The sequence below is a fragment of the Leishmania panamensis genome, assembly GCF_000755165.1.
Source record: "Leishmania panamensis strain MHOM/PA/94/PSC-1 chromosome 27 sequence".
Taxonomy (NCBI): Eukaryota; Euglenozoa; class Kinetoplastea; order Trypanosomatida; family Trypanosomatidae; genus Leishmania; species Leishmania panamensis.
In genome coordinates, this window is record NC_025873.1 from 859,717 (window position 1) to 885,628 (window position 25,912).

At 59.5% G+C, this 25,912-nt stretch overlaps 4 protein-coding genes across 4 annotated transcripts, besides 2 other annotated features; all 4 read right to left on the reverse strand.

Moving 5' to 3' along the window:
• Nucleotides 1-1,314: 1,314 nt before the first annotated feature.
• On the reverse strand, nucleotides 1,315-3,852 carry LPMP_272110 (lipase, putative; the record flags this gene model as incomplete). Its single annotated transcript, XM_010701995.1, has 1 exon — nucleotides 1,315-3,852. One exon carries the CDS (start codon nucleotides 3,850-3,852, stop codon nucleotides 1,315-1,317), a length of 2,538 nt encoding a protein of 845 aa, XP_010700297.1.
• A 1,934-nt stretch (nucleotides 3,853-5,786) lies between these two features.
• Nucleotides 5,787-5,938: a repeat region.
• A 1,308-nt stretch (nucleotides 5,939-7,246) lies between these two features.
• Nucleotides 7,247-8,260, reverse strand: LPMP_272120 (hypothetical protein; the record flags this gene model as incomplete). The annotated part of the gene is made up of 1 exon (XM_010701996.1): nucleotides 7,247-8,260. One exon carries the CDS (start codon nucleotides 8,258-8,260, stop codon nucleotides 7,247-7,249), a length of 1,014 nt encoding a protein of 337 aa, XP_010700298.1.
• A 1,806-nt stretch (nucleotides 8,261-10,066) lies between these two features.
• Nucleotides 10,067-15,103, reverse strand: LPMP_272130 (hypothetical protein; the record flags this gene model as incomplete). Its single annotated transcript, XM_010701997.1, has 1 exon — nucleotides 10,067-15,103. One exon carries the CDS (start codon nucleotides 15,101-15,103, stop codon nucleotides 10,067-10,069), a length of 5,037 nt encoding a protein of 1,678 aa, XP_010700299.1.
• A 5,548-nt stretch (nucleotides 15,104-20,651) lies between these two features.
• Nucleotides 20,652-20,805: a repeat region.
• Nucleotides 20,806-21,882: 1,077 nt separating this feature from the next.
• On the reverse strand, nucleotides 21,883-24,489 carry LPMP_272140 (hypothetical protein; the record flags this gene model as incomplete). Its single annotated transcript, XM_010701998.1, has 1 exon — nucleotides 21,883-24,489. One exon carries the CDS (start codon nucleotides 24,487-24,489, stop codon nucleotides 21,883-21,885), a length of 2,607 nt encoding a protein of 868 aa, XP_010700300.1.
• Nucleotides 24,490-25,912: the final 1,423 nt, after the last annotated feature.

A 25,912-nucleotide genomic window follows, 5' to 3' on the forward strand; every position in this document is an offset into this window, starting at 1 on the left:
GGCAGGTGTGCTCTTCTTTGCGTAGAGGTACACGTGCATACCCACATTCTCTCCTCCTCCTCCTCCTCTCCCAGGAGGCGCAGTGACAGGCACGTACAGGCACACAGATACTACCACAGCCACCATTCGTCGTCGCTCCTGTTTCCTTCGCACCGTTTCTCTCTCGCTTTCTCCTCCTCTTACTGCTCCCACCCTCTCTCGATGTCCGCTATGCCTCACCCACCCGCCCACAGGGAAAGAGAGACATACTCCATCCAGTGAACACAGCTCGCTCTCGCTGCGGCTGCTATTGTAGCCGCTATTGCCGCTTCTCTGCCACTAAAGCTTGTGCGCTTCAGCACGGGTGCTGTTGTGTGAGTGTATAGTTGAATCACTGTAGAGATCGCGTCATCCTTAGCACATCAGCGGCTAAAGCGCTGACCCACTCGCTGCGCTGCCGGTAGCTGCTTCCTGTTACTGTTCTACGAGTCACTGCTGCTCCGGTGGTGGTGGTGGTGGTGGGTGGACGGGGCTGTCACCCTGTCCCCCCTCTCGTTACATTCGGTCACGAGCATGTCCCACCCCAAGGCCCATGCATGTATGAGCCTGTTCTTGTTTGCTTGTTTTCTCTTTTGTACGTATGACTGCCTGAGTATGTACGTAACCTTGTGGCGTGCGTGGGTGGATAAGCGGCTGCCTGTGTGCTCCACTCATCCCAGCGCTCATGTGCAATGGATGCTGCCCATCGTCCGCGTTAGGGTTGTCCCCACACACACGCATTCACCCTCTTCCCACCCTCCCTCGTGCCCGCTCTACCTTCCACAACCTTCGCTCACGATTAAGGGTGGTCGTGCGTAGACATACACACACATACACATGCATACATATAAATCCTCTTCCACTCTACTGTCTGCACAATCCTTGCGCTCGACACACCTGATTGTGTTGGCCTTCCTCTTTACCCATCCCACCGCAGACGCCAAGCTCCGGCAGCAACTCTCGCACATCAGACACCCGCAGGCACACTTCGAGAACGCTGTCCCCTGCCGTCGAAGTTCCTCCTCCCCTTCAACACACCCCATTACTGTAATCCAGGTGAAAGTGCCTCTCGCTCCGCTCATCTCGTTCCGTCCCCTCTCTCACGTAGCCACGGCCTCACCACCATACCCCACTCCCGTGTCGCTGTCAGCTCTGTGAGAGTTGTGTCCCAGTTTTAACCAGTCCAGTTTCATCGCTGCAACCAGAACAAGATGGAGGGCGAAACTTCGGTCCCTGAACAAACCTCCATCCCCAGACACTGCTCTGCGCCATGCTGCTCAGCAATTGCCATGCTGGTTAGGCTCGCTCCTCTCCGCTTGCGCACCGTGGGGCTTCGTGTATCTCTCTCAGTGACGCGCTGTACGCGTCCACCATGTGCTGCATCAACATGGACTTCATGAGGAACAGCTCATGCATGACAGGGTGGCCACGCGGCACATCCACCAGGCGGTTCGTGATAATATCCCACGGCGAGGTGAGCAGCAGCACTCGTCCAGGGTGGTGAAGCTCGTGCGAGAGGTCCCGCACATTGTACGTCCTGCCTTCGCTCTCCAAAGGCAAGCTCCCGAGATGGGATCTGCCCTGAGCGCCACCGTCCGTCGATGTGAGCAGTTCGTCGAACTGAGGAGTACCAGCCACGGAAGTCGCAGAACGGGATGCAGTGGAAGATGAGGCGATCGCCTTCTCCTTTGGTGCTGCCACAACCGCACCGATCTCCTCAGCACCCACTGCACCTGCCCCTGCACCAACGAGCCCACTTGGCGTGCGCACTTTACTCATCACTCCGAAAACTGAGGCTTGCACGGGGTCCTCCACGGTATCATCCGCTGCTGTTGCTGTGTTGTCTTTCGGGAGACGCGCCAATGATGCCTTCACGGTGACGATTGGGGTGGGCATCGCGGACATGCCAACCATCCCCATCTCCTCATGTGCGCCGGTATCCGCACCGTGCGCCGCTGCGTCTCGCTCGCACAACTCTCGTAGCACCTGATGCTCTGCATCTGCGGTGGCCGGGGTCAAAGCCGAGGAGGCTGCAGCTGACGGCACCTCTGCAGAGGCGGCAATCTGAGGCTCGACCACTTGCCGCAACAGTCGATCAACAGTGTTCAACTGCAGCCGCGGCACGCAGTCGAAGCCATTCACGACATTCCACACTGGGAAGCACGCCGCTGGTGTACTTTGCGGCGCAGTATCGCGACTACTGTAGCCACCGTCGCCCCGCGTGCTCACCTCGTCAAAGCATGAGGCAGCTGGCAAGGACAAGGTCGGCATCGGCGCGAACGCGATCACGTGAATACGCTTGAGCACCGCCGGAGGTAGTGCTTGGTCATAGTGCAGCCTCGTGGCGAAGAGCACGGCAACACCGCCGCCTAGTGAGTGGCCTGTGATGAGGATCGAATAGGAAGGGTGCTCCGCCGCAAGCTGCTCGAGCCCGTCGAGAAGGCCATCTGGCGTGTCTAGCGGTTGCAGCGCACACGGCTCCAGTACGGTCATCACCGACTCCTTGGACGCTTCAGGGGCGCCGATGTCGTCTGTTTTACTGCTGGTAGAATGGAATGAGGTCGGTTCCTCCACACTTACAACCCTCCTCGCTGGAGGTGACGGAGCCGCCGCTGCCCGTACGTTGAGGTGACGTGTTGCGTCCTCCGCAGTGGCAGAGGTCTTGTCTGTGGCACCCGCGACAGCCGTCATAGCCGCACCTGTTTTCTTTCGTTGCTCCACCCTCTCCCCATACCGCGAGGAGCGCTGATCAAAAAGCGTATTCACCACCTCCGCTGCGCCTTGATGGGCGTGGCCACCGCAGAATGGCTGAGTGGTCGCCGCGAGGTCTGTGATTATGTCGAAGGTGCTTAACGTCCCGCGGAAGGAGACGACGATGCTGCCAGCGACGTCGTCCACGAGGAGGACGTAGCTCGGCTCGGTCACCTGTGAGCCCCACCGCGACAGCTGCAGAGCACTCGGGGGCAGCCCCAGCAAGGTTGTCACCGCCGCATCATTTACCTGCTTCGGTACTTCGACGGCGCTGCGGTTGATCGTGAAGAGCAGTGCGGCGGAGAGGGTGGAAGAGAGGGAGCCGCGCCGGTACACCTCTCCGTAGACTGCGGTGGCGTACCGCATGGCCTGCCAGAGCAGGAACTGCACCGGATAATGAGCGATGGGCCACGTTGATGGTGTGGCATCTTCATTGCCATTGGACGCCGTCCACTGTGCTGTCATCGGTGTCGTTGCCTCCCTGCTGAAGGGGGAAGGGAAGAAGCCGTTGCCGCCGGCACCGCTCACACTCGTCTTGAGATTTTCGAAGACGAGCCTGTCCACGCGCAGCGGCCGCATGGCGGCGAAGACGGACGTGGGGGATGTGGTGGCGGTGACACCAGTCCGCGCTTGTTGGTGTAGTCGCACTTCATCCCAGCTAATGCCGCGGAGGAGTGCCGTGTCGTCTAGAGATGCCACACACGCTGCATACAACGTCTGGTGCGCGCTGCTCAGATCCTGCATCACCGAGTACCGCTTCACAAACGTAAGCGGCGTCATCGTCGGATAGCGCGCAATCACCTTGTCGAGTAGCGCGCACACGCCCCCAAGTACGGCCTTCACATTGGCGGCGCGGCGGTTGTACGCACCGTCATCGGTGTGGAGGTAGCTCTCAAGAATTGCCTTGACGCGGTCCCATGAAAAGGGTCTACTGGCCGTTAAAGACGATGCAATCCCTGTTGCAACCGCCGCCAACGTTGGGGATGCGGAGGTGGTGGGGGAGGACGAGGCTGGTGTGGACGAAGAGGACAGTATCTGATGCGCGGCCGGCGAAAGCACCTCGCACGCCTGTGTCTGCCGCATCTTCGTGATGCAGTGGAAGTGCAAGACGAGGTCACAGATATCGCACCGGTAGCCCTCTTTGCCGAATCCAAGCAACGGCTGAGACGGAGCTGCAGTAACAGCAGTCAGCCCTGGCGAGGACGTCGAGGAGGACGGAGAGCACACCGCCTCAGACGGTGTGCTCAGATCACTGGCTGAGGTCGAGTTCGCAGATTTGGGGATGAGTAATTCAGGGAGTGATAACAACAGAGCGAAAGGCGACGACGAGGCAGTGCCTGACTGCGGCGTCGTCGTCGACGTCGTCTCCGGCGGCTGTGGATTCAACCAGATCCTCTTGAGCATTGCTGCCTTGCACACCTCACACAGAGCAGGAAGAAAAAACTGTGTTGGCCGCAGCTGATGGACGTGCATCGGGGACAAGGACGACAGCGGTGCGCGGCACTCGGGCACAGTCCTCGTGCTGCCAGCACCCTCCGCCCTACCGCCAAGCCCGCCGGTTCGCATTGGTGTAGATGGATCCATCATGCGCTCTGCAACCGGGTATATGTCCGTCAGGGCCAAGTACGACAGGAAGCTGCTGAAGAAGGCATTGTCAGAAATGAAATCGGCCAGCATGGTAGATCGAGCGGGTGGCGGCGACCACGATCGGTTGGCGGCCACCTCCACCAATGTATCGTTGGGATCGGGCGGTGCTGCTTCACACATGCGCGGAGGGGCCTTCGGTGAGGCTGCAGCAGCTGCTGCTGCTATTGATTCCGACGACCTTGTTGCTGCTCCCTGTTGTTGGCCTTCCCTGAAGAGCTTTAGCACCGCCGCCTTCTGCTCGGTAAGATACTGCAGGAAGTCTGAGGATGACATCACATCTGCCGGTGTAGACGGTAGAGTGGTGCTGCAGCCAACAGGTGCTGGCGCGGCTGTCGCTACAGCCTCCGTCGCATCACCCACCGAACAAGTCGATGCGGACGCACTCGTCATTGGTCAACAACGGCGACACGCCTATGCAGTTGCCGGTATAGTTTAGAAGGAGAGACGGAGGAGCGGAAACAGAAAAAAGGGCCAGAGATGAGCCTACGCGTGTGCTATGCCGTCCACCACCACCACCACCACCATCCTCAGTGCGCGACCAGTTCCTCCAGAACACTTCCTATGAATTAATCACTTGGTGTTGGTGGCAGCCGGCACGCACGTGATGAAGTCTCGAGATCTAAAGGTGGTGCACGTGATAGCCAACGAAAGCGCCTGTCTGTGGGTCTGTGCGAAGTAAGCGAGCGGGCTTGACTGCGCACGTCGGTCTTGTTTCGATGCCCAATATGTGAGCCCAACCGTCTCTTTTTGTTGCCCCACTTATCGAGACGAAAGGGGGGGACGCGGAGAAGTGTGTGCAGAGACGGATGGCGGGCGAGAGAGCGCGCCGAGCGCCAAAAAGACACCAAAACACAGCCAAGGCGAGGAGAGCAGAAGTGAAAAAAAAAAACGAGAGTTGCCCCGTCACGAGTCAAAGGCGAAAGAGACACAAAGAGTAAGCAGCAGCAGCAGCAGTGGTAGTACTAGTGGTAGTGGTAGTGGTAGTGGTAGTGGTAGCGCGTGTGTGTGTGTGTGTATGTGCGTTGGCCTGAGTGTCACAGTCGAGTAAGTCAGCGCTATGATTCGTTATTGACAGGATGGCACGAGCAGTACTGCAACCTTGGCCAGTGCTAGAGAGAGCCTGTTGGTCTGTCGGAGTGCGCATGCCTTTAAAGTGTAGGGCATTAGAAGAAGAAACAAACAGGAGGGAAGGAAGGAGGGGGCGATGGCAGCAGTAACTACACACACACACATGCACAATGGTGCGCGTTCAGCAAGAGCGCTTCGCTGAGTGAGCGTGCGTAGGCATTAGATCGGCCACCTCATGGGTTCAAAGAATCAGGAAGAAGCCCGCAAAAAGGCCGACGCTTCAGCGCGAGAGCCACACTCCCTTTTCTATGCTTCCCCGCCGCCGTGGTACACGAGGGCAAGCCCCCCACCACACACCCGGCCTGTCTCACACAGGGCCCATCGCGTGGCGCGAAGCAGCCGTGGACGCGCGCGCCGCAGCAACGCGCCGGCCCAGCCACCCGAGCACGGCCCCGCCAGGGCCACTCCGAGGGGTGGCTCGGCGTCGGCAGGCATAGAAGGGGAGGGGGGCTGCTCGGCCTCCCCACACAGAGAGAGAGAGAGCGGTGGCACAGAGGTGTCTCCCCCCTCGGCCATCATCAGGAGAAGTGAGAACCAGAGGTAAACGGAAAGAAGAGGAGGGATGCATCGAGGGAGTGTAGAGAGAAAAGGGGGGCAAACAAGAAAGATGCAGACGGTAGAGACTCACGAGTACACCCCCGTCCGTCTCACTGTGCACTGCTCGCATTATAAACACCAACCGCCGTCATTATGGCGGCAATGTGTCAGGTAAATCTATGTGGACAGTACCAAATAGCGAAACTCGCCTCTTACACCGTCTCTTACGATGCATCTTTGCCGAGCCAGGGCCAACTGTACGGGAAAAAAAGGTGCGTTGTGGGGAGGGTACACGAATCCGTGCCAACTCTACAGGAGCTAGGAAAAGTAAGACAGAATATGGTCGTAGCTAGTGCAGGTGAAAGTCCTATCCAGAGACAGAGCCTCTGATTGTCCCTTCTCGCGTATGTGCTACTCGCTTCAAGCCTCACGGAACCCTCATGCGTGCTTCCTCTATGCACAGCGCGCAGTACGCTGTGAACCCGAGAGACGCTGATACAGCTGTATACAAGCACCTGTAGCGATGCAACAACTCAGACGCAAAGGAGGCGCCAAGGAAACAAAGAAGGGGAAAAAAAGGGAAGAAATCGAACGCGATGTCTGGCATCTCTCTTCGGCTGGTATGGCTGTGTGGCTTTCCTCATGCTTAAGGCGCTCACACACTTCGACGTCAAGGCCTTCCACTTTCTCTCTACCCGCCAGCACCGCACCTCTCTCCCTCTCCCGACTCTGCGCCTGAGCAGTAGTACCCCCTTTGCAAGGACAACGTTGCTAACAACAGCCAGAGGCGACGGCACAGATGCGCGCAAGGGGGGGCGAGCTACAATGAGGGGGGGAGTGGCAGAGCAAGACAGCCAGCCAGAGAGCAAGGGGAGGGGAAGCGAGAGAAGGATGCGCGACTAGTACCCAGAAGAAAGAAAGAGGGGAAAGAGTGGACTGAGACCACAACAGGAAAAGAGAAGCCAGAGCACACGCACACACACCAATGTCAGGGCCGCAACCAACAAAGTGAAAGGAAAGAGAAGAGGGACACGAAAAGGCGCAAAGACAACACACACACACAGAGAGAGACAGACACAAATCACCTATACCTCTTAGGCGTTTATGCAGTGCAGCTCACAGACACGCTGCGCCTGCCCACTCACCTGCGGGTGCAGGTGCAACGCTAGCGCTTTGTAATGAGCCACGTCAGGAGGTTGGACTGATCCAAAAGGCCGCACAGAAATGTGAGAGCCAACAGCACGCTCACCACCCTGTAGGAGAGTTTGTAGTTCATGACCTGACCTAAAATCCCCTTCAGTGTGACCTCGCCATCAGGAGCGCCACTGGAAGACCTCCACTTCTGGGTTGGGCTCGAAGACGTTGGAGAGGCGAACGGCGCCAACGCAGCCCCGGCCACACCTGGCCTCCCTGCAGAGACGCCCGGACCACGTGCTGCAGGCAGAGCGCCGCTGGCATCGTTGTGCGGAGTCGATGCGGTCGGCGTATTGCGTTGATTTTCGGTGTGGCGGTGGAGCAGCGCCTCCGGCGGAGCGGTGTTCTGCGACTGTGTCGAGAATGTCATGGGAGGGCAAGTACTCGGCAGCAGCGCGGTACTATCCGCTGTCCCCCTGGTCCTGCCGCCCTCCTCCTTCATGCACATCACCAGGCTGTCTGGTACGTTGTTGCGCGGGGCGAAGACGCATCTGAGCTTGTAGCGCATCGTCGACGGCGAGCCCTCCTTCACCGGGCCGCGTTGCTTCCAAAACAGCAATGCGTCGGTCATTACCTCCCGCGGCACCTTCGTCACCTTGCTGCCAGGAACCCAGTGCGCCAGCGCTGTCTGGACCGACTGCGCGTCAACGACCGCGAAGTCGAGATGTATGGCGTCCCTCGTCGCCTCTGTCGGCAGCTCGCGCTCCTCAGGGATCTTGGCCATCCTAACATGCTCGGGGTTGAAGGAGAAGACGATGGTGACATGCTCGCCAGCACCAATGAAGCCGACAGGGGGACGAACAGAGTACCTATGCTGCACCCGGCTCAGGATCTTGAACGAGATCACGTTTGCCTTCGGGTTGCCTTGCACGACCGGCAGGGGGTTCTTCATCTGCACGACGTTATCGATGGTGGCGTTCGTGAAGGGCAAGGGAAAGAAGAGGCTATCCTGCGATAGCGTGACCTGGAGGTTGTCGCTGGTCATGGTGGTCTGCTTCTTCTACCGCGCACGTGGGTATCAATGTGTACGTAAGCGTGCAGATGGGGTGAAGTGAGGAGGCGCTTGATAGGAAGAGAAGAGGGAGAGAGATTCTCGCGGGGAAGCAGACACGCACGCACGCCGAGAGCCACGGACACAACTGTCTCGGGGTAGCGGGGGAGGGAGAGAGAAAAGCGCTCTGCCCTTGATGTGACAGAAAGGAGAGGGAAGGCGAGGGGAACAACTGGAAAGAAAGCGGAGGAAGGGAAGGGCAGCAGAGCAAAACCTCAAGAGAGCAGAGGGAAGCGAGACAGGGAGAGGGGGATGGCAACTGATGGGTGTGTTTGTGTACGTATGATGGAGGGAGGAAAGGCAGGGAAGTATTATGTAGAGGGACGTCCGAAGAAGGTCGTAATATAGGCAAGAGTACAGCCGCGTGCCGCCAGTCTCCATTACCTCAGTGCGCCTCTGCTTCCACGCTACGCTGCAATAGTGGACGGCGTTCTCCTTTCGTTTTTCTGCGTCTGTGTGTGTGTCTGTGTGTGTGTGTGTGTATCGAGGGCAACAGACAGCGAAACGCCGAGCTGCAACGGTGCGAAGTCCCAATAGGATAAGAGAGTAAATATAAGCTTGTGCATGTGATGAACGAGAAAGAGAGAAAGAGAGCGACAGCATGTAGTATCGAAGATGGAGATGCTCGAGAGACGTTGGAGCGAGGGGAGGGGTAAACGGTGGAAAGCGTAGATAGATAGAGGCAAGGAGCAATGGCGATGTAGATGTGAGCCGTCGTCTGCAGTGTTTAAGCTCCCCGATCACTAAGGGAGTGGGGAGGTACGAAAAGGAAGCCACACACGCACACACCGTCGAAGTGATACCTGCGTTTTCCCTCTCTGCCACACCCACGTCGACGCCGCAGCGACGCGTAGCAAGCACAGCCTAACCCTTGTCCTCGGTGTCATCGACTCAAAGACGGCGCACATGAGAAGAGAAGGGTAAAACGAAAGGAAAGAGGAAAGAGAGAGGGTGGGAGTCGAGAGCAATGAGAGACAGCTGTCACCAGCAGTCGTCACACAACTACAGCGTGGACAGCGCTTTCTTACTTCAACTACTTGTTTGTCTCGCTGTGAGGGTCGTCAAGCGCTCGTGGTTGTGTGTGTGTGCCACGCAGCACCGACTCCGAGACATACATCGCTCTCTCTCTCTATTGTACTCGCCTACGTGGACATGAAGAGTGTAAAGAGGAAAACGATGCGGCATGGGGCATCACACACACGCACACGCACTCACCATCTTACGATACCACGCGAAACAGCGAGGAGAAAGGCAAGAGAGGAAAGAGAGAAGAGAGACTGGATGGTGGGCATCGGGGTAAAACTGTACATGTGTGATGGTGAGTGTCGTTGGTGGCCTTTTGGAGAAGAAAAAATGGGCACGCCAAGTGAGCAAACACAAACAAACAAAAAATGGCACAAGAAGAGACGGGCGGGAGGAAGTGTGTGGCCGAGGAGGGAGAACGTGCGCACAGAACGCCCGCGCCATCGCACAACGCCTACGGACGACTGGAAGGGGAAAAGAAGAAGATGCAGGCGCCGCCGTCCCCACACATGCGCAGCCAAATCCAGGCATACACACGCGTGCGGAGGCAACGCGAGCACACGAGTATAGCTACATGTCAGGCACCGCACAGATGAACATCCACAAACACCCACACGCACTCACCCTTTCTCTCACTGGGGGTGTCGCTCGACATCGTCGTGGAGAAGAACCGATTCTCTTGTCTTGGGTAGCACAGCCTACGTGGCGAGGAAGGCTTCACACTGACCACGTCACAGCGACCTCGTCGTCAATGTAAAGCGCGGCATGACCGGCAAACGTCAGCGGTATCGAGCAGATCGCCGCGTACACGACAGCGGTGCCATCACCGTCGCCCTGTGGCGGTGACGATGGCGACGAAGAAAACGTTGTACCATGGGCCAACGACGGCTGCGGAAGCAGCGCTACTTCACCCGCCGCCCTCGCCGAGAGTCGGGCGGCACCCTCGCCAACCGTGCGGTTCAGCATGTCAGCCCGCTCTGAGGACAGATGCTGCTGAAGACGAACGGCGTGGAAAACTGCGTCACGGCCGCTGCCGGCAGCCACCGCCGCTGTGTCGAAGAGACGGAGCACTACATTCGGCGCTGCTGAATACAATGGCATCCGCTGCAACTGTGTGGTCTCCAGCTTGTCATTCGAATCCTTCAGTACGAGTGACGGTGACCAGGGCTCAATGGCAGCCAGCTCGGCAGCAATGCGCACGAGGCGAGCGCGACGCAGCACCTGTGTACGCTCGCGTGTGCGCAGCGCGTCGGTGGCTGCCACAGCCGCCTGCCTCAGTGAGGCCACGCCTTTCTCGACCACCTGAAGCTCACTCACCACGTCGTCATGGTCGTGCTGCAGGCGCAGTTGCTCCTTCCCTTTCTTCTTGTTGATCTCTGCGGCTATGCGGTCACGCTCGCTGGAAAGGATGAATCGCACGCGCGTCAGGTATGCCTCCCAGAGGTGCAAGTCGGCGCGCAACCGCGCAGAGAGCCCTCGAAGGTCGATGATGGAGATGAGTGACGGCTGCAGGCATGCTTGCACGTTGCCGCTGCGGGTCGCCACAGACTTCAGAGCTGCAGCACGCTCAACTACGGCTTCGTACTCGCGCAGTGCACCGCTCTCCTGGAGTTTGGGTGTCGCATTCCCGCTCAGCGTGCGACGGCGTGCCTGTGTGGGTGCCGGGAAGGATCCCGTGGCGGCTGCCGTTGCCGGAGTAGCAGCTGAAGACGCCATCGCGCTGTCACCGTCCTTGTACGGCATCTGCACTTTCCTCTTCGATGCGTCGGCGGGAGCATTGTTGGCGGACGAGTGGCTGCCCTGCGCCCTTGCTCCACTGCCGCGGGCGGCATCCGACGTGGTGGATTTGTTAGCGGCGCGCCTGCCGTCGTTGTTCATTTTTTTCTTCCCCGCGCCCCTCCCGTTGAATGGCGCCGATGCAACTTCAGCAACGACGGAGGTGCATTCTGCGGCCGCACCAGTTGAAGCAACTGATGCGGTAGCGGTTGCTCCTGACCCATTGCTGGCGCCGAAAGCAGTGCCCGTTGCGCCTGCATGCGCATCATCGGACGGTGGTGCGCATTCGGTGACAGGCAGATTGCCTCCCTCCACTAGTAACTGCAGCGGCTGGTCTTGGTCAGAACCGGCAGCGCTTGGCGACTGTGCTGCCGAGACGGCGGTTTGTTCGTCGCCCTCTGCCACCACTTCATCCGTTAGCTTTGTCTGAAGATGACGCAGCGTCGACACGCGACGACGCCACCACCGCTCAGTGCAGTTGACGGGCAGCTGCACTGCTACACGAATCACACGCCCTGCAGCTGCAGCTGCCTCGCTGCCTCTGCCACCACTCGTCGTCTCGTGACAGACATGCAGCGCCTGCGGCACGTCACCGCAACGCTCCGACTCGCGGAAGTCCGCAGAGAGCGGGCAGAGCAACACGCCATCCCTGCCAAGCAACGGTTCATACAGCGTGGGCCACCCCGCTGACACGGCAGTCGGCGTGGTGGTGAACGACCTTGGAAGCACGGATACCTGCGCCGCTGGGTGAGAGATGGCGATCAGACTCGTAGCCGTCTGCGAGAGAGGCGAGGCAACGGCGCAGGCGAGACCATTCAGAAGGTACCGCCACTCCGGTGCCACCAGCACAGAGGGCGCGGGCATGGCAGGCGCTGCAGAGGTGGCAGTGACGACAGCACCGGCGTTCATCTCGCGTGGCTGCAGGTACTGCTGCATACGGATAAAGGCGACGTGCTCGAACTCGCCCATCGCGTCGCTCATGTCCTTTGCGTAGATGTGCAAGGCGAGCGGCACGACGGTGCTGGCAACGGTGATCGCCGTCCCATCCGCCCCGCACAGCCCATCTGCGTTTAACACGGCGCCGCTGTTGTCCGTTACTGCGGCGGCGTGGCGCTGGAAAGCAGAAGCGGTGTCAACCAGCACGAGCCAAACAGAGGGGTCCACAGGGCTTCGCTGGACCAGCACCTCGGCCGCGCACGTGGTCGGGTGTGGTGGCGTCAGCTCACACTGACGAGTCACCTGAGCTACAATGCGGATCGAGGAATCGTGACAGCTGCCGCTGCGCACTCGCCCATCTGCACCAGCGCACGTGGAGCTGTGTGTGGCGGAGAGTCCTGGTGAGGTGCACGGCACACGCACAGCCACACAAACAGCGCAGCACGACAGGTCGTTGGCGTGTAGCTGCACAGGATGCATGGTCGGGGTCAGCAGTGTCACACCTAGCGTCGAGTGCACATCCACTGCGGCGCGGCGCGCCTCGACTGCGTCCGCAAGACCACCGCCGTGCCTGGAGCTCTGCGGGCCACCTTCGTGCACCGCCGCTAGCGTACTCTGCACAACACGCCGTGCCGCTGCTGGACTCATGTGGCGACATCCACGCACCACCTCGTACTCCTCGAAGCCAGAGGCAAACAACAGTGTCGTGCAGATGACAGCGTGTGCCCCCTCCGTGAAGGGGGACTGTGGGTCCCTGCTGGTCAGGGCACCGGAGGAGGCACGCGCTGTCATCTGCCGCCTCTCGCATGCCTCCGTAAAGGTTGGTACATGACGCCACCCACGTACCTGCTGCCAGCCGCACCCAATCGTGTAGGCACCAGCCCACAGGAGAGGCCACAGTCGCTGCGCTGCTGCCGCTGCCGCTCGTTGCGCATGAGACGTGGCTGTTGTGGCGCCAGTGCCGCCGTTGCTACATTTCTGCTCAGCAGCAGCGGGCGCCACTACTTCTTTGCTCAGCCACACCGCTGAGGTCTCATCGATGCTGCCCTGCTCCCCCGCCTCCTGCTTCGATGAGGCCACTTGGATCTGCGACAGATCTAAGCGCACCGCGTCGTCGCTGGTGCTGGTGTGTGGGTCGGCTACCGCGTACAGGCACCCCTCGATGCGCACTCCCGCGTAGCACTGTGTTGCGTTGGTGCTGTGCGTCGTTGGGTTTGTCGATATCCTCCGCGCTGCCTGGCCGTTGCACTGCTGTAGGCTGTGGCTCGAGAGGTACAGCACCGGGGTCAGCGAGCCGATGATCATCTGCAGCAACAAGGAGCGGGGGCTTCCAGCCATAACCTGCAGGTGCAGCCCACGCACCTCGCCAGATATGTAGCCATACGTTGTACACGCATCCCTTGCAACGTTGGTAAGAAGCAAAGCCTCCTCCGACAGCAACGGCAGCACCCACGACGGCACCGTCTCTGCCTCGCTCCGCTCGCGCGTGTCGCTTTCCTCGACCTCTTCAACGCGATCGCACCGGCTGTGCGAGCCGCCAGCGGCTGTCATCTTGGTGTGCGACACTTCAACTTGGTGCTGCTCAAGCCGGCGCGAGAGTCGCTCTAGTGTCAATGATGTTGTGGGGGCACCTGGGTGCTCTGCCAACCCCACCAGCGTGGCACGCGATACCGCGTAGAGCTCCTGTAGCGCCGCTACCCGCTCCTCGTCGCCGTAGTAGGTTTCAGCTGTGTCACGAGCAGCCAACGAGAGGCCACGGTGGCGCTGCACGAGTGGGGCTGGTTGTGCCTCTCGCAGGGCACGCACCGCGTCGAGAACGAGGTTGGCGGCGGCAAGACTGCGCTGGCAAGCATTGCGGACGTCGCAAAGCTCCTGCTCCATTCGTTTGGTGCGCGCCTCGTGCATGCCGCGCAACTGCGCCATGTCTTCGCTGCGGCGCAGCGCAACGTGGTCGTCCGTTGGGCCGCTCGTGTGCGTTGGCAAGTTGCTACTGTTGGTATTGCTGAGCTTCTTGCTGCTGTGCGGCACTACCACCGACGCGCTCGAGTCGCCCGTGCTGTTATTACTTTGCAGGGCAGCCGCTGAGCTGCCTGTGTTGGCGCTGAAGCTGCTTGTCGTCATGAAGCGGCGGCTCTTCTTTAGCGCTTTCTCGTCCTCGGAGGCCCATGCAGCCTGCTGTGCTGCCTCGGCCTGCCGCTGAGAGGCTCGCATGTCTCGCAGCGCCGCCTCCAGAGCAGCTCGGTAGCGCTGCTGACAACGAAACTGGTGACGCAGCTGAGAGAGGGTCAGCTCATGCAGCCCGTGGTTGCGCAGCGTGGCCCGAGTCGCGTTCAGCGCAGACACGCCCACCACCGTTACCCCACCCCCTGTGAGCTCGGGCGAGATCACCTCCCGCCGCGATGGCGATACGGCACCGCCGTCAGGACCCAGTGTGTGCGCGTTCTGCCGCTCGGATGCTGGCACTGTCCGGCTGCTGCGGTATCGAGCGCCGCTGCTCGCACCAACACCTGTAGAGGTCGCCGGCGGCGATAGGGAGACGCCGAGGCCTTTTTTGCCGCTGCGCTTCTCCGGACCGGTTTGCACGCCCGCCTTCGGCGACATGACATGCATTACACCACGAGACACGGCGGCGCCAGCGGCGGATGACACCTCGGCCTGCACAGGGCAATATTGCTCCTCCAGAGAGCGGCGAAACTCAACAGCCGCGCTCTCGGCCGCGCTCTCAGCCGCGCTCTCGTCGCAGAAGTAAAGGTCGTTCTCCTGGACGTACGGTGCTCCGACTGTGGCCTCTCGCTCGACGACGGCTGCGTAGGCTGCTGGCGCACGTCGTAGCTCGTTCAACTCTCGCACGAGTTCCTCCTCAAAGGCGGTGTAGGCCTCGGTATTTGTGCTGACCGTCGCGCGCAGCGTCGCGGTGTTGCTGAAGCTCGCTGCCCACGTCTTGCGCAGCGATGCCTCCTCCACCATGTGCACCGATTCCGTCGTCGCACCGGCACCAGCACATGGAGCAAAAGGCACTGTCACCATGGTTGAGGCTTCCATGCCTGTACGCGCGAGAGGTGAGCGTCCGCCGTAGCGCGACAGTAGCGAACGCGCCGTGCCGTTGTGCACCCCTGCGCTCGGCTGCATCAATTGAGAAGAGTATGGCGTGCGATGGACAGTACCTTCGCTCAGCCGGCCTCGCAGCCCACGAATAGACGTAGTGGAAACGGCTGCAGCACGAGCAGCTGGTGGCCTGCTGCCCGAGGCATTCACGTTCACATCGGCAACACAAGTGGCAGAGGACTGCAGAGCCGATGACGTAGGGTTCAATTTGGATACCATACAAGAAGAGCTGTGCCCGCGCGGCGACACATCACCACGGGTAGAAGACAGGACGGCATGGATGGCGGCCTCGGAGGCCGAGGCCACTGGTGTCGTAGCATATGGCGCCGAGTACACTGGGATAGAGCACTGCCCTGGCGGACGCGCGGCCTTTATGGTGGGCATCAAGGCAGTGAGAAATCGCAAGTCTGACGAGCACAGCTAGGGTAGCGAAGACAAGGTGGACTACGCACGCACACAGGCACAGCGGACAAGACTCAGAAGGAGCGCAACAATGCGCTGCTGGAGTCTCGGTGGCGATGTAAAGATGCGTCTCGTCACACATGGGCGCATGCATGCGTGTATTCCCATACAACAACAGACTGCAGAAGGGGAGGGGGGACTGCGAGTGATTGCAAAGAATAGCGTGGGCAAAAAGAGAGAGAGATGCGCCGTAAAGTGAAGATGCATGCGTGATGAATGCTTCCTTGTCCGCCACTATAGTGAAGGGGGGGAGGGTGCAGAGACGAGAAAATAGGTCTTGTCACCAGTGGCACAAGCATGATCGGATAATCCCATACGCAGAGCGTATGCGCGATTGTGCCGCTTACACCAAGTCGTATGACTCAAGGCAGTACTCTCGTGCTGCAGGCGTCACTTTTTCGGTTCTGCTTGATGCACACAGAAGTGCTGAGCCCCCACTCCAATCCGTCCGACCTTCCTGTCTCACCTGGAGGAGATGTGAGCGATGGGTGGGACTGACTTCACCACACGCGCATTTGAGGAAAAGTGGACCTTGAGCGGGCACATTGAGTGAAAGGGCAAAGAAACACGAAGCGTGCAGAGCCCTCGAGGAAAAAGAATAAATGCCAGGGCACATCCAAGCCAAGAAGCAAAGCGCCTGGTGCCTAATACACCAGTGCCTGGTCGCTGAGTCCCGTCCGTCAGGGAAGAGAGGGAGGGAGGTAGAGGGAGGGCTGACCAAAGACGAAAACAAAAGAAAAAAAGACTCAGATGAAATCGGTGAAGAAAACGAGCAAGACCGCAAACGTGTTCGTCCAAGACGATAACCGAGGCGCCCACACTGACAGCCCGTGGACGAAGGAGAAGTTAAGGCACTGAGGCAGAGGAGAAAGAGAGGGGGAGAGTAGGGCAAAAGACAACTGGCGGATGCCTGCATTCGCTGCCCAAGGCGAGTCATCATCGCAATGCGCACATACGACTATTTGTTCCGCCTTTGCTAGCGTGGAATCAGAGAGAAAAGAGAGAGAAAAAAGGACGGTTAATTAGTCAGCTGAGGAGTTCCATATCCTCGCTTACCAGTCGGGATTGGGAGGCGCTGTCACCAAACGTGTTGGGTCGTGGCCGGGGTAGGGGGAAACCGGTTGCCATATTCCGCTCTTAACGAGATTGCTGCTCATCGCTTCAACGACTTCTAGGAAAGCGCAGAGTCCTCCCCTCCTTACCCAACATCTCCCCCTTCCCCATGTCGCCCGTCAGACTCTGTCTTGCGTGGTATGCGGGGTGGTGCCTCGGGCCGTCTGCAGGGCTAGCAGCCGACTCGATGGATTGAGGCTTGAACGCGTATGGAGAGGTCGGGCATTGACGCATGAATTTCAGCATGAATCTCATGACCGCGTGCGTAGCCTTTACGGGAGTCGGAAAGGCCTGCGGTACTGTCGAGGTATGGGTGTACTGCTGCCCCCCTCCCCCATCAGCGCCGTGAACACCGAAAGACCACAGCGAACCGCGCAGGGCTTGGCCGCGTTCATGCTACCCGCGTCTGACGCCCCCCCCCAGCCCCTACCGACAACGACCGTCCGCCTCGTATGTCGGGGAACGCATACCGCTCCCCATCCTCGCGGCGTTGCACATGCATGAAGATCGCACTCTGCGGCAGACGCCGGAAGATGCGCGCCGCGGCGTGGTCTCCCTGATTCCACGCGCGCAGTTCACTTGGCGCGCTCGGCGGCAAATCCGCCCACGACGCAGAGAGGAGACCGTGCGTGGCCGCTTGAAAACAAGGCGGCGCATCACCGTAAGAAAACCACAAAATGTGCAAGCAGGCACGTCCAGGACTCAGGCGGCGAGTCAAAGGCGTCACATGAACCGCCCCAGTCCTTCTCGTGGCAGTTGCTTGGTCGCATCAGCTCTCAGTTTGGTGCACGTCTGCTCTCCGACACAGCCCGTTCCAAAGCTGCCGTCCAACACCACGCCAGCAAGCCCGTGCCTAGGGGAGATGCCGGTCTCGTTTGCTGCTCAAAAGGCGCTGTCGGCTGTTTTAGCGGCGCGTCGAGTCGCCTGCAGGGCTGTCCCCACCGCCTGTGTCGACAACCCGTCAGTTGGGTGCTGTCGATCCACACGCTCAAGTGATCGCTAGAGGCGAGTCGCTTCGCACACACACAGAGGATGGAAGACCAATGCTGCTGCCACCATCTGCGTCACCACTGGTCTAGTGGCCAAGCCCGTTGGGTGCGCGTTCGTCGCTGATGCACGGAGCCGCCTCTGGCTCGCAAGCTAAAGTGCGCCCGCAGATGCAGGGGAAGAAGCACCTGCAACAAGGACGCTGTCAGCTCCGTCACCCCTCCACACTCGCCGAGCAGGAGCTCCCACAGCTTCGTAACGATGCTCTTTTCCAGCCAGCGACTGACTTGTCGCCGCCAGAGTGTGAGCCGCCGCCTGAGAAGTCCCTTCCTCTCTTCCACTACGGTGAAAGCCGATCCGAGGAGAAGGCTCGGTGCCGCGCTCGCCTCCAGTCATGCCGGCTGCTAGTGGGCCCTGGCCATCCGCGTCTGTCGCTGGCGGGGCGCAGTGGCGTGTCCGGCGGAGCGCAGGGGGGTGCTGGCCGGGGAGACACCCAACCGGGCCGCACGTCCGCTGCTGCCTCTCGTCTCTCATCCTGCCACGCAACTCGGGGAAAAGGGCATCACCTTCATCCGCACCACCCGCAAGGGGGAGGGAGGGCTCCGCTTCGGCAGCTGATAGGCGTGCTCGGCTTCCCCTCGGCAGGATGGGATGCAGCGGCGCCGGCAAGGGTGGCTCGACAAGCGCCGGCACCCATTCCGCCGCCACAACAGTAGAGAGGGCAGCAACTCCGTCCCCGAGTGGCGTGCGGCACTGACTTGTTCGGCGCTGTAGCGTACTGTAAGGCCCCCTAATATCGGGTAGCCCGGTGTATGCTTTGCCAAGCATGGAATTACCGGCAGCAGCAGGCTTGCCTCAGGTAGGGTGTGTGAGACGTGTAGGACCACCCCACCCCACCCCAGGCCGCGAGTCGAGCACCCGCACGGGAGTAAGACATTTCGTATCCGAGGCGAGGGGCGCACAAACACTTTCCCGCCCGGAAGCTTTCCTCCTCATCTTCACATGAATAACTGCACCAAAGCCCCCATGCATCCCACGCGCATCACGCAGAGCACATCGGCGAGGAATGCCCAGGCTCTGCTGCTTTTGGTCGCGGTGTCACAGCACAGGGCGACCCCGCCGTTGGGCAGGCAGAGGGTGCGCTGTGGCTCTTGGCGCTGGGCCCCGCCTCATCGACACGCCACCTTCCACACGAGCAGCAGCGGCGCACACGGAGAGCAGGTCGCTTCCGCTCAGCGGCGTCGCTTGCTGGAGGGGAGGGGCAATGCGCCACACAGATCGTGCTGCTCCCAAGGCGGAGTGAAATTTCTAAACCGGCACGACCTTGCTGGCGAACTTCTTGCACGCCGCCGAGGAAGCGTTGAAGAGCCCTCTTGGGTTTCCCTGGGTCTGTTTAAGCCGGAATTCGGGCTGGTGGAAGGCAATGTAGGACTGAAGCATCCTAAGCGCCTTCGACGAATTCAAAGACAAGGGGCGGCTCTCTTCACTCGTCTCTTTTTCGCTGTCGCCGCCTGGTGAAAAAATGGCGAGGTGGCTCTTTCAGGTGTCTCCTACGCTCATTCTTTCCGAGCCGTGCAATGCACACGTCCGGGAGGTGTACTTCATATCGCAAGAGTTGCGTGATAGCTACGTTGGTGGGAGGGGGGGCAACAACTTCACCGAGCGGGGCCCACCCCTGCCTGTGGGAGGAGCGCCAGCGTGGCGTACACGGTGTGGCGTGAATTGGCCATTGTGGGAGACGCAGCCGTATGATTGGCTTTTGCTTTGCTTTCCTTTTTTGTTCGGCAGGGAAGCGCTGATTTCACGCACTCGCTGAGAAGGAGGGGGGAAGGCGAGAAGGGAGATTTGGCTGAAGTTCTTGGGCATAGCTCCCCCCCTATACCGCAGCATGGGTGTACGGCCTAGGCGAACAGCACGAAGACTAGCAGTGAAGATGCAAATGAAAGGAGCACGGGAAAGAGGGACGTAATTGATTGCCTATGCGCGTGCGTTCTCATCTCAGCTCCAGAGATGATTAGGGAAGGCGCGTACACGTGGGCCTGCACATTCTCTCCCACCCCACCCTCTCTCCTTTCTGCCTTCCTCCCACAGCCTCACAGAGTGCAGACCTGCGCATGGACGTGCCCAGGTGAGGGAAGCAGAGAGAAGCACACACAGAGGGAAGAAACAGTGCAACTCCTTATCATTATCCCCCCCCCTCCCCTGTCTCTCTCTCACCGTTAGCGTGTGCGCGGAGGAACGAGCACTGCCGAGAAGACGCACGACACGATGTGCAGTGGTAGCGTGGGGGTGCACACGAGCCACCCAAATGGCCATGAAAGGGAAACTCACGTGCGTTTGTTTGACTGAACGCCTTTTTTTTCTCTGCGCTTGCTGGCATTGCCCTCAACGTTTGGTTTGCTCGAACGGAGATGAAGCGAGGAGGGGTGGGGATGTGCAAGTATGGTGGGGGTAAGGCGTGGAGAAAGCGTGTTTGCCGGCCATCCCAACGCCGTACCACCTTGCCCGCTCTCTGCCTCACCCGGACACATGCACACATTCATTGTATTTCAGTCTCCCAGCCCCTTCCAGCCACGCTCACATTTACCGATGCACTCTCCCCCACCCCTTCTCCCTCTTCAGCGAGTCGCTACCTCCTCGGCATCATTCACATTCACAATAGTAACACTACTCAAGGCAGTCTTCACCCTCTCCTCTCTCCCTCTCTGCATTGCGCTCTTCAACCAGTCTGCTGACAGCAGTATGCAGTTATGTCAAGCCGCAAAACAGGAGGGAGAACGTGGCGTACGCGAGGCCCGGAAGCGCAGACGCCAAACCCAAACACAACCAACCAAGTCCAGCAACAAGGGAGCAGAACGAGACAATGTCGATGGAGAGACAACGGCACACGCACAGGCTACGATATCCACAGCAACGGCTTAGCTTGTCAGCGTGCCCATTCGCTGCCGTGGTACACGAGGGCAAGCCCCCCACCACACACCCGATCTGTCTCACACAGGGCCCATCGCGTGGCGCGAAGCAGCCGTGGACGCGCGCGCTGCAGCAACGCGCCGGCCCAGCCACCCGAGCACGGCCCCACCAGGGCCACTCCGAGGGGTGGCTCGGCGTCGGCAGGCATAGAAGGGGGAGGGGGGCTGCTCGGCCTCCCCACACACACACAGAGAGAGCGGGGCCACTGGGCCCTGCAGCACCACGCATTCAGGTGCCTCCCCTCCTCGCCCATCATCAGGAGAAGTGAGAAAGAAAAGCGCGAGAAGGAAAAATGGGCATCGCCATAAGTAGCAAACGACTCTTCCTCGAGAGAGAGGAATCAACGCAATGATGAACCGTGCTCGCGAGCACACATGCATGAAGACGCTCAAGAGTGCTCTGCTACGCACCTCGCTCGTGCCGAAGATCACCTAAAAGCAAGCAAATGACAAGCAGTGTCAGGCATCCCTACCCCTCTTCCCCTCTCGGACGGAAGGTGAAGTGGAAGGGGGGTGGGCGCTAAAGGATCCGTGAGTGAGTAAGAGATGAGCACCAATCAGAAACGTCAGGTGCTGGGGGAGGGCAAGTGATTGCGCAAAGGAGCTCCAAAACAAACAAGACGCTACGCAGAGGCATCCGCGATGGGAAAACGAGAGGTAATGGGGTGGGCGGAGCGAAATGGAGAAGAAAAGGAGATAGAGCTCAGACGCATACACAGGCAAGTCTCGCAGGTGGTGCCAAGCACGAAGGGCGGGAAGCGCTCGTGCACGCGTGAGCAAAAAATGGTTGGGACCGCAAGGATCGCAACCAAGAGGGATAGGAGAGAGAAGTAAAGTGCAAGAGAGGGGGAGGAAGAGGGGGAAGACTGGCACATTCGGCGTGGAACGAAAAGCCACACCGAAACAGATGCGTGTGAGTGTCCCGCTCAGTTTGTGTGTCTGGGTGAGTCTTCGCCTTCCACACTCTGCCTCGACCCCCTTCGCACATATCTTCACGCACCACGATAGAGGGGAGTAGGGAACACGAGCAAAACGTACAACAACAAATAGAAGAGAGAAAAGGCGGAAGGGGTGCGGCGAGTTGGCAGTGATGGCTGTTCGCCACACCCGCAGATGCACAGTCATGTGCTCCACCTAGCGCACACACACGCGTGCACACGTGGTTCAAAGACCTCAGACTTGCTATTAGCCAGGCCCGTTGCGGCAAGCGAGACGCTGCCGAACAACGTCATCGAACCTGGACCAGACCGGCTCCCATGTCAGCTCATCCCTCGCCTTCTCGAGGACTTCCTCCAGCAGCGACGCCTGCGCGATGCGTGGGCGCCGGCACAGAGTCCCAATCTCGTAAGCCGTCATGTGAAACTCAAGGGCAGCGATCTGCAACAGGCGCGTCGTGCATTGCATCACCTCCGCCGCCGCTTTGGCCGCGTCCCTGTCGTATGTAAAAGAGGCGGAGACACGTTCGCGTGATCCGACATGCAACGCCTGAAAGGATACAGTAGAAGAGGACGAGGACGACCAGGCGGAGGGCATTGCATGAGCGGGGGAAGCGGCAGCATCATTGCGCACCTCCTCCACCCCAACATCATGGTAGCCGGCGCTTGCCCGACTCGTCGACATATCGTAGGTACGGACAGCGTCCTCTGCGAGGAGTGCTGATCGCACCAGCTCCGCATCTGCCACTGCATCCAGGGCGGCAATGTAGGCCAGATTGCGTGCTGAGAATGGCTTCTTGGCTTGTGGCCACGACAGCCACTCGTAGTCCGGATCGGCGTAGCCGGATGGACATATATAGCTGTGGTCGATGGGGATCAAGTGCGGAACACCGACCTTGGCTGTGGTGAAGGTTGCAGGCACCTCAGGCGATAATCGGGTCACTATCGAAGACACAAAAGGCGACGATGCAGCCCCGTCACTCTCCGCTGCGCTACCTAGACTGGAGCACCGCGGGAGGCATGCCATGCTAGGTTTGCGTCCGTCGCAGCGGTTGCGATAGTTGTGCACAAGTACGTTGCCGCCGTGTCGGTCGCCATTTAGGGTGCGGATGTCGAAGATGGCAAGCGCATGCACCTCGTCGACGTCGAAGTGGCCGGGAAGAATGTCCGCGGCTTCTTCACAGCCGGGCACAAATAACTGCAGACTGCCAATCTGCGGGCGCGTGAATGCTGTTGTTCGAGCGACGCTGCTGTCGCCATCGGCAACACCGCTACCTTGCCAATCCATCTCATCTGTGCGATGACCATGAAGGCTGCCGTTTGTGGTAGCAGCGCCATTACCCTCAGCCCAGCTGGCTGCTCTCGCACCCACCCCAGTCCAGTAGACCGACATCACCTCCAGCGTCGGTGGCACCCCGGCGTTGTGTCCGTGATCGAGGCGGTACGCGAGCACCTCACGTCGGCTGCCACTGCCGGGAGCAAACGTCTCCGTGCGGTCACTTTCGCGATTCGCATGTGGGTTGCTCTCTTGACCGATTTCCTCGTCACATGGCTTGAACACGGCCACCACAGCGCCACTGCTGCCACCGTTGGTCGTGGAAGAAGTCACAGCCACCGATGAGGGTGAGGGCGACGGCGAAGACGAGACTGGGGGTGACAGCTCTGCAAGTCGCACCATGTACGTGCCACCTGCGCTGTTGCCGTGCAGCTCCAGGCGCAGTAGGGCGTCCCACAGTTGAAAGGCAGCGAGCGCCTGGTGAAACAACTGGGGCTCGTCGGACGCTGATGCCCTCTGTAGCAGGATCTCGTTGACACCACGAAGCCGCGGTGCCATGGTCCAGAATTCGTGTGGGCTGCAGCTCCTGTCGCCGAGGTATCGGCGCGGACAAAGACACAGCGAGCGGTCTCCGCTCGTGTCACTGACGGGCACGACCCTGTGGTCCTCAAAGTAGGTCGTGTAAGGGGAGAGAAGACCGGTAGATGGCGTTATCGTCAGCGTATTGGTGTACATCACCAGTCCAGTGCATCGACCGCAATCAGCGCACGCGAGATCAGCGGGGTGTAGGCATTTACAAGAGCGCTGTCGCGCTGGGCTGCTCCTGCATCTCAACACTGCAGGGAAGCATCCCACCACGCTAGGTAGATCGTACGACGAGACGGACGAGGAGGAGAGTGGGGAAGGCGGGGTCATTCCCGCTTCGGGGGTCGCAGCTGTGTCTGCACCTGACGAGCCCTTCTCCTGCTCCTGCAGCACATATCTAGCATGCGCGTATGGGCTGCTGCCTCTGCTGCTTCCCCTCGTGCGATCGCTGGTCAGGCCAGCGGTCGTGCGACAGGTCGATGGGCGCAAGGTCGCCGGCATTGTGATGTCGAAGGCGCCTATGCGGTCCCAGTTGCTGCCGCGGTCGTCCCGGTCGTCCTCGCCACTCTCAACGGTTGACAACAAGCCCACTTCGCGGGAGCTATAGGAGGAGTGGGGAAGTCCACTGTCCTTGCAGTTGCCAGCGGGTCCAACACATCCAATCACGTTGATGGGGGTGACGGTCGTGCTCGCACTGCCTTCACCAGATCCCGCGACCCTTCTCGGCGTGCAGTTGCCCAGAGTCACTGCCTCACGGTTTGGCAGGAACAGGTGCGGTAACGTCAGCGGGGACGATGGCACCGATCTGGCTCGCTGTTGCTGAACGCACACGTCGTCAGCGACCTCGACTTGGCGCCACCGCGGCTCCTCTCGCACTTTCTTGAGACTTGCTGTGACTGGAAGAGACGCTGTTATTGAAGGCTGCACAGCAGCTACAGTTCCTGGTTCTTCGTCCTTCGAAGTCAAAGTCACAGTGGCTTTGGAGGGGACAAACATGGCGTAATTGCAGAGAAACACAAGTGCTGCTGGGGCTGAGACTTTAACTAAGATAAGAGGGCGACGGTGACGGTAGGGGGACGAAAGGCGATCAGTGGGAAGAAACGAGCACCTTCCCCACCCCCTGCAATGGCAAGCGAAGCGCAAGACAGGGGTGCACGCGAGGACGATGGGTATTTGGAAAAAAAGGGGAAGTGCGCCAGCCACCACAGCAGTGAAGACGAAAGACGCACAAGAATGATGGTAAATGAGTAAAACGAAAAGCAAGCCGAGAAAAGAGTATGGGGCGCGGCGGACGGCACACGCTCAGGAAGCAAGGAAAGACGTGGCAGGGCCGACAAACAAACACCGAAAAGAAAAGCAGCACAGCCAAACCTACATGGAAGACCGGCAAGCGATGCACGTCAGGCGCAGTAGCGATGGTGGTGGTGATGAGTGCGACACTGTGGGAGGAGAGGGACTGGGAAAGGGAGAGAGCTGATAAGTGCTTTACACAGCTTTGGGGGGAGAGGGAAAAGAGTGTGTCCGGAGAAACTCCTTTGATGAGAAGAAAAGGACGATGAAGAAGCTAAACGGACGATCGTGACTGTTACTGTACGTGTAAGGGGCACAATGCAGGCGTGTGCATGTGTGTGTGTGTCTTCGCACGCCAGTGAATCAGTGAACCAAAAAAAAAAAGCACCACACTGTAAGGTAGACAAAATAAACATCCACCCGAGACACGCACACGCACAGGCTCACATCCGGCACCTGCTCAAGCAAGCAGACACATAAACGCAACACGAGGAGACGCCTCTACACACATCACACACACATACACACATAGAAGTGTAGCAGCACCAAAACAAGAAGGCATAAGAGAGAAGAAAAGGTGATAATAGGGAGCACGAGGGGGGAGCGAGCGGAAGGCAACAAGGCAGAGAGAGAGAGAGAGAGAAAGGAGAGATGAAGCGATGAGGATGCACTAGGTAAAACTCTGCACTGCGCATTAGCTATATCATTCCATGTATGTGCGCCGGTGCCTCGTGTGTCCGTCTGCGCGTGAGCCCGCTTGTGTGTGTGAGGAAGAGAGAGAGACGGGGAGGGGGGCAGCAGTGACGTGGAAAGGAAGGCAAACAAAGAGAAAACGAGGGAACGAGGGGGGTCAGATATGAGCCAGAAAAGCAGAGCGGATGAACAGAGTATTGATGATGTTGCGGCCTGACAGGCAGGGCTCTCGTGGTGAGAGTGAGAGAGAGAGAGACGACAAGAGTCAGAGCATGAAAGAGGAAAACGAGAGGAAGGGGCCCGGTGTACTGATGCATGGGTGTGTACAGCTGTATGGAGGTGTTTCCGGCGTAGGGAGAGAGGGTGGGTGGGTATGTGCGGGTGTGTTTTGCGTCGCGGTGTGTCAGTGCGTCAGTCGAGCATTGGTGAGAAGGAA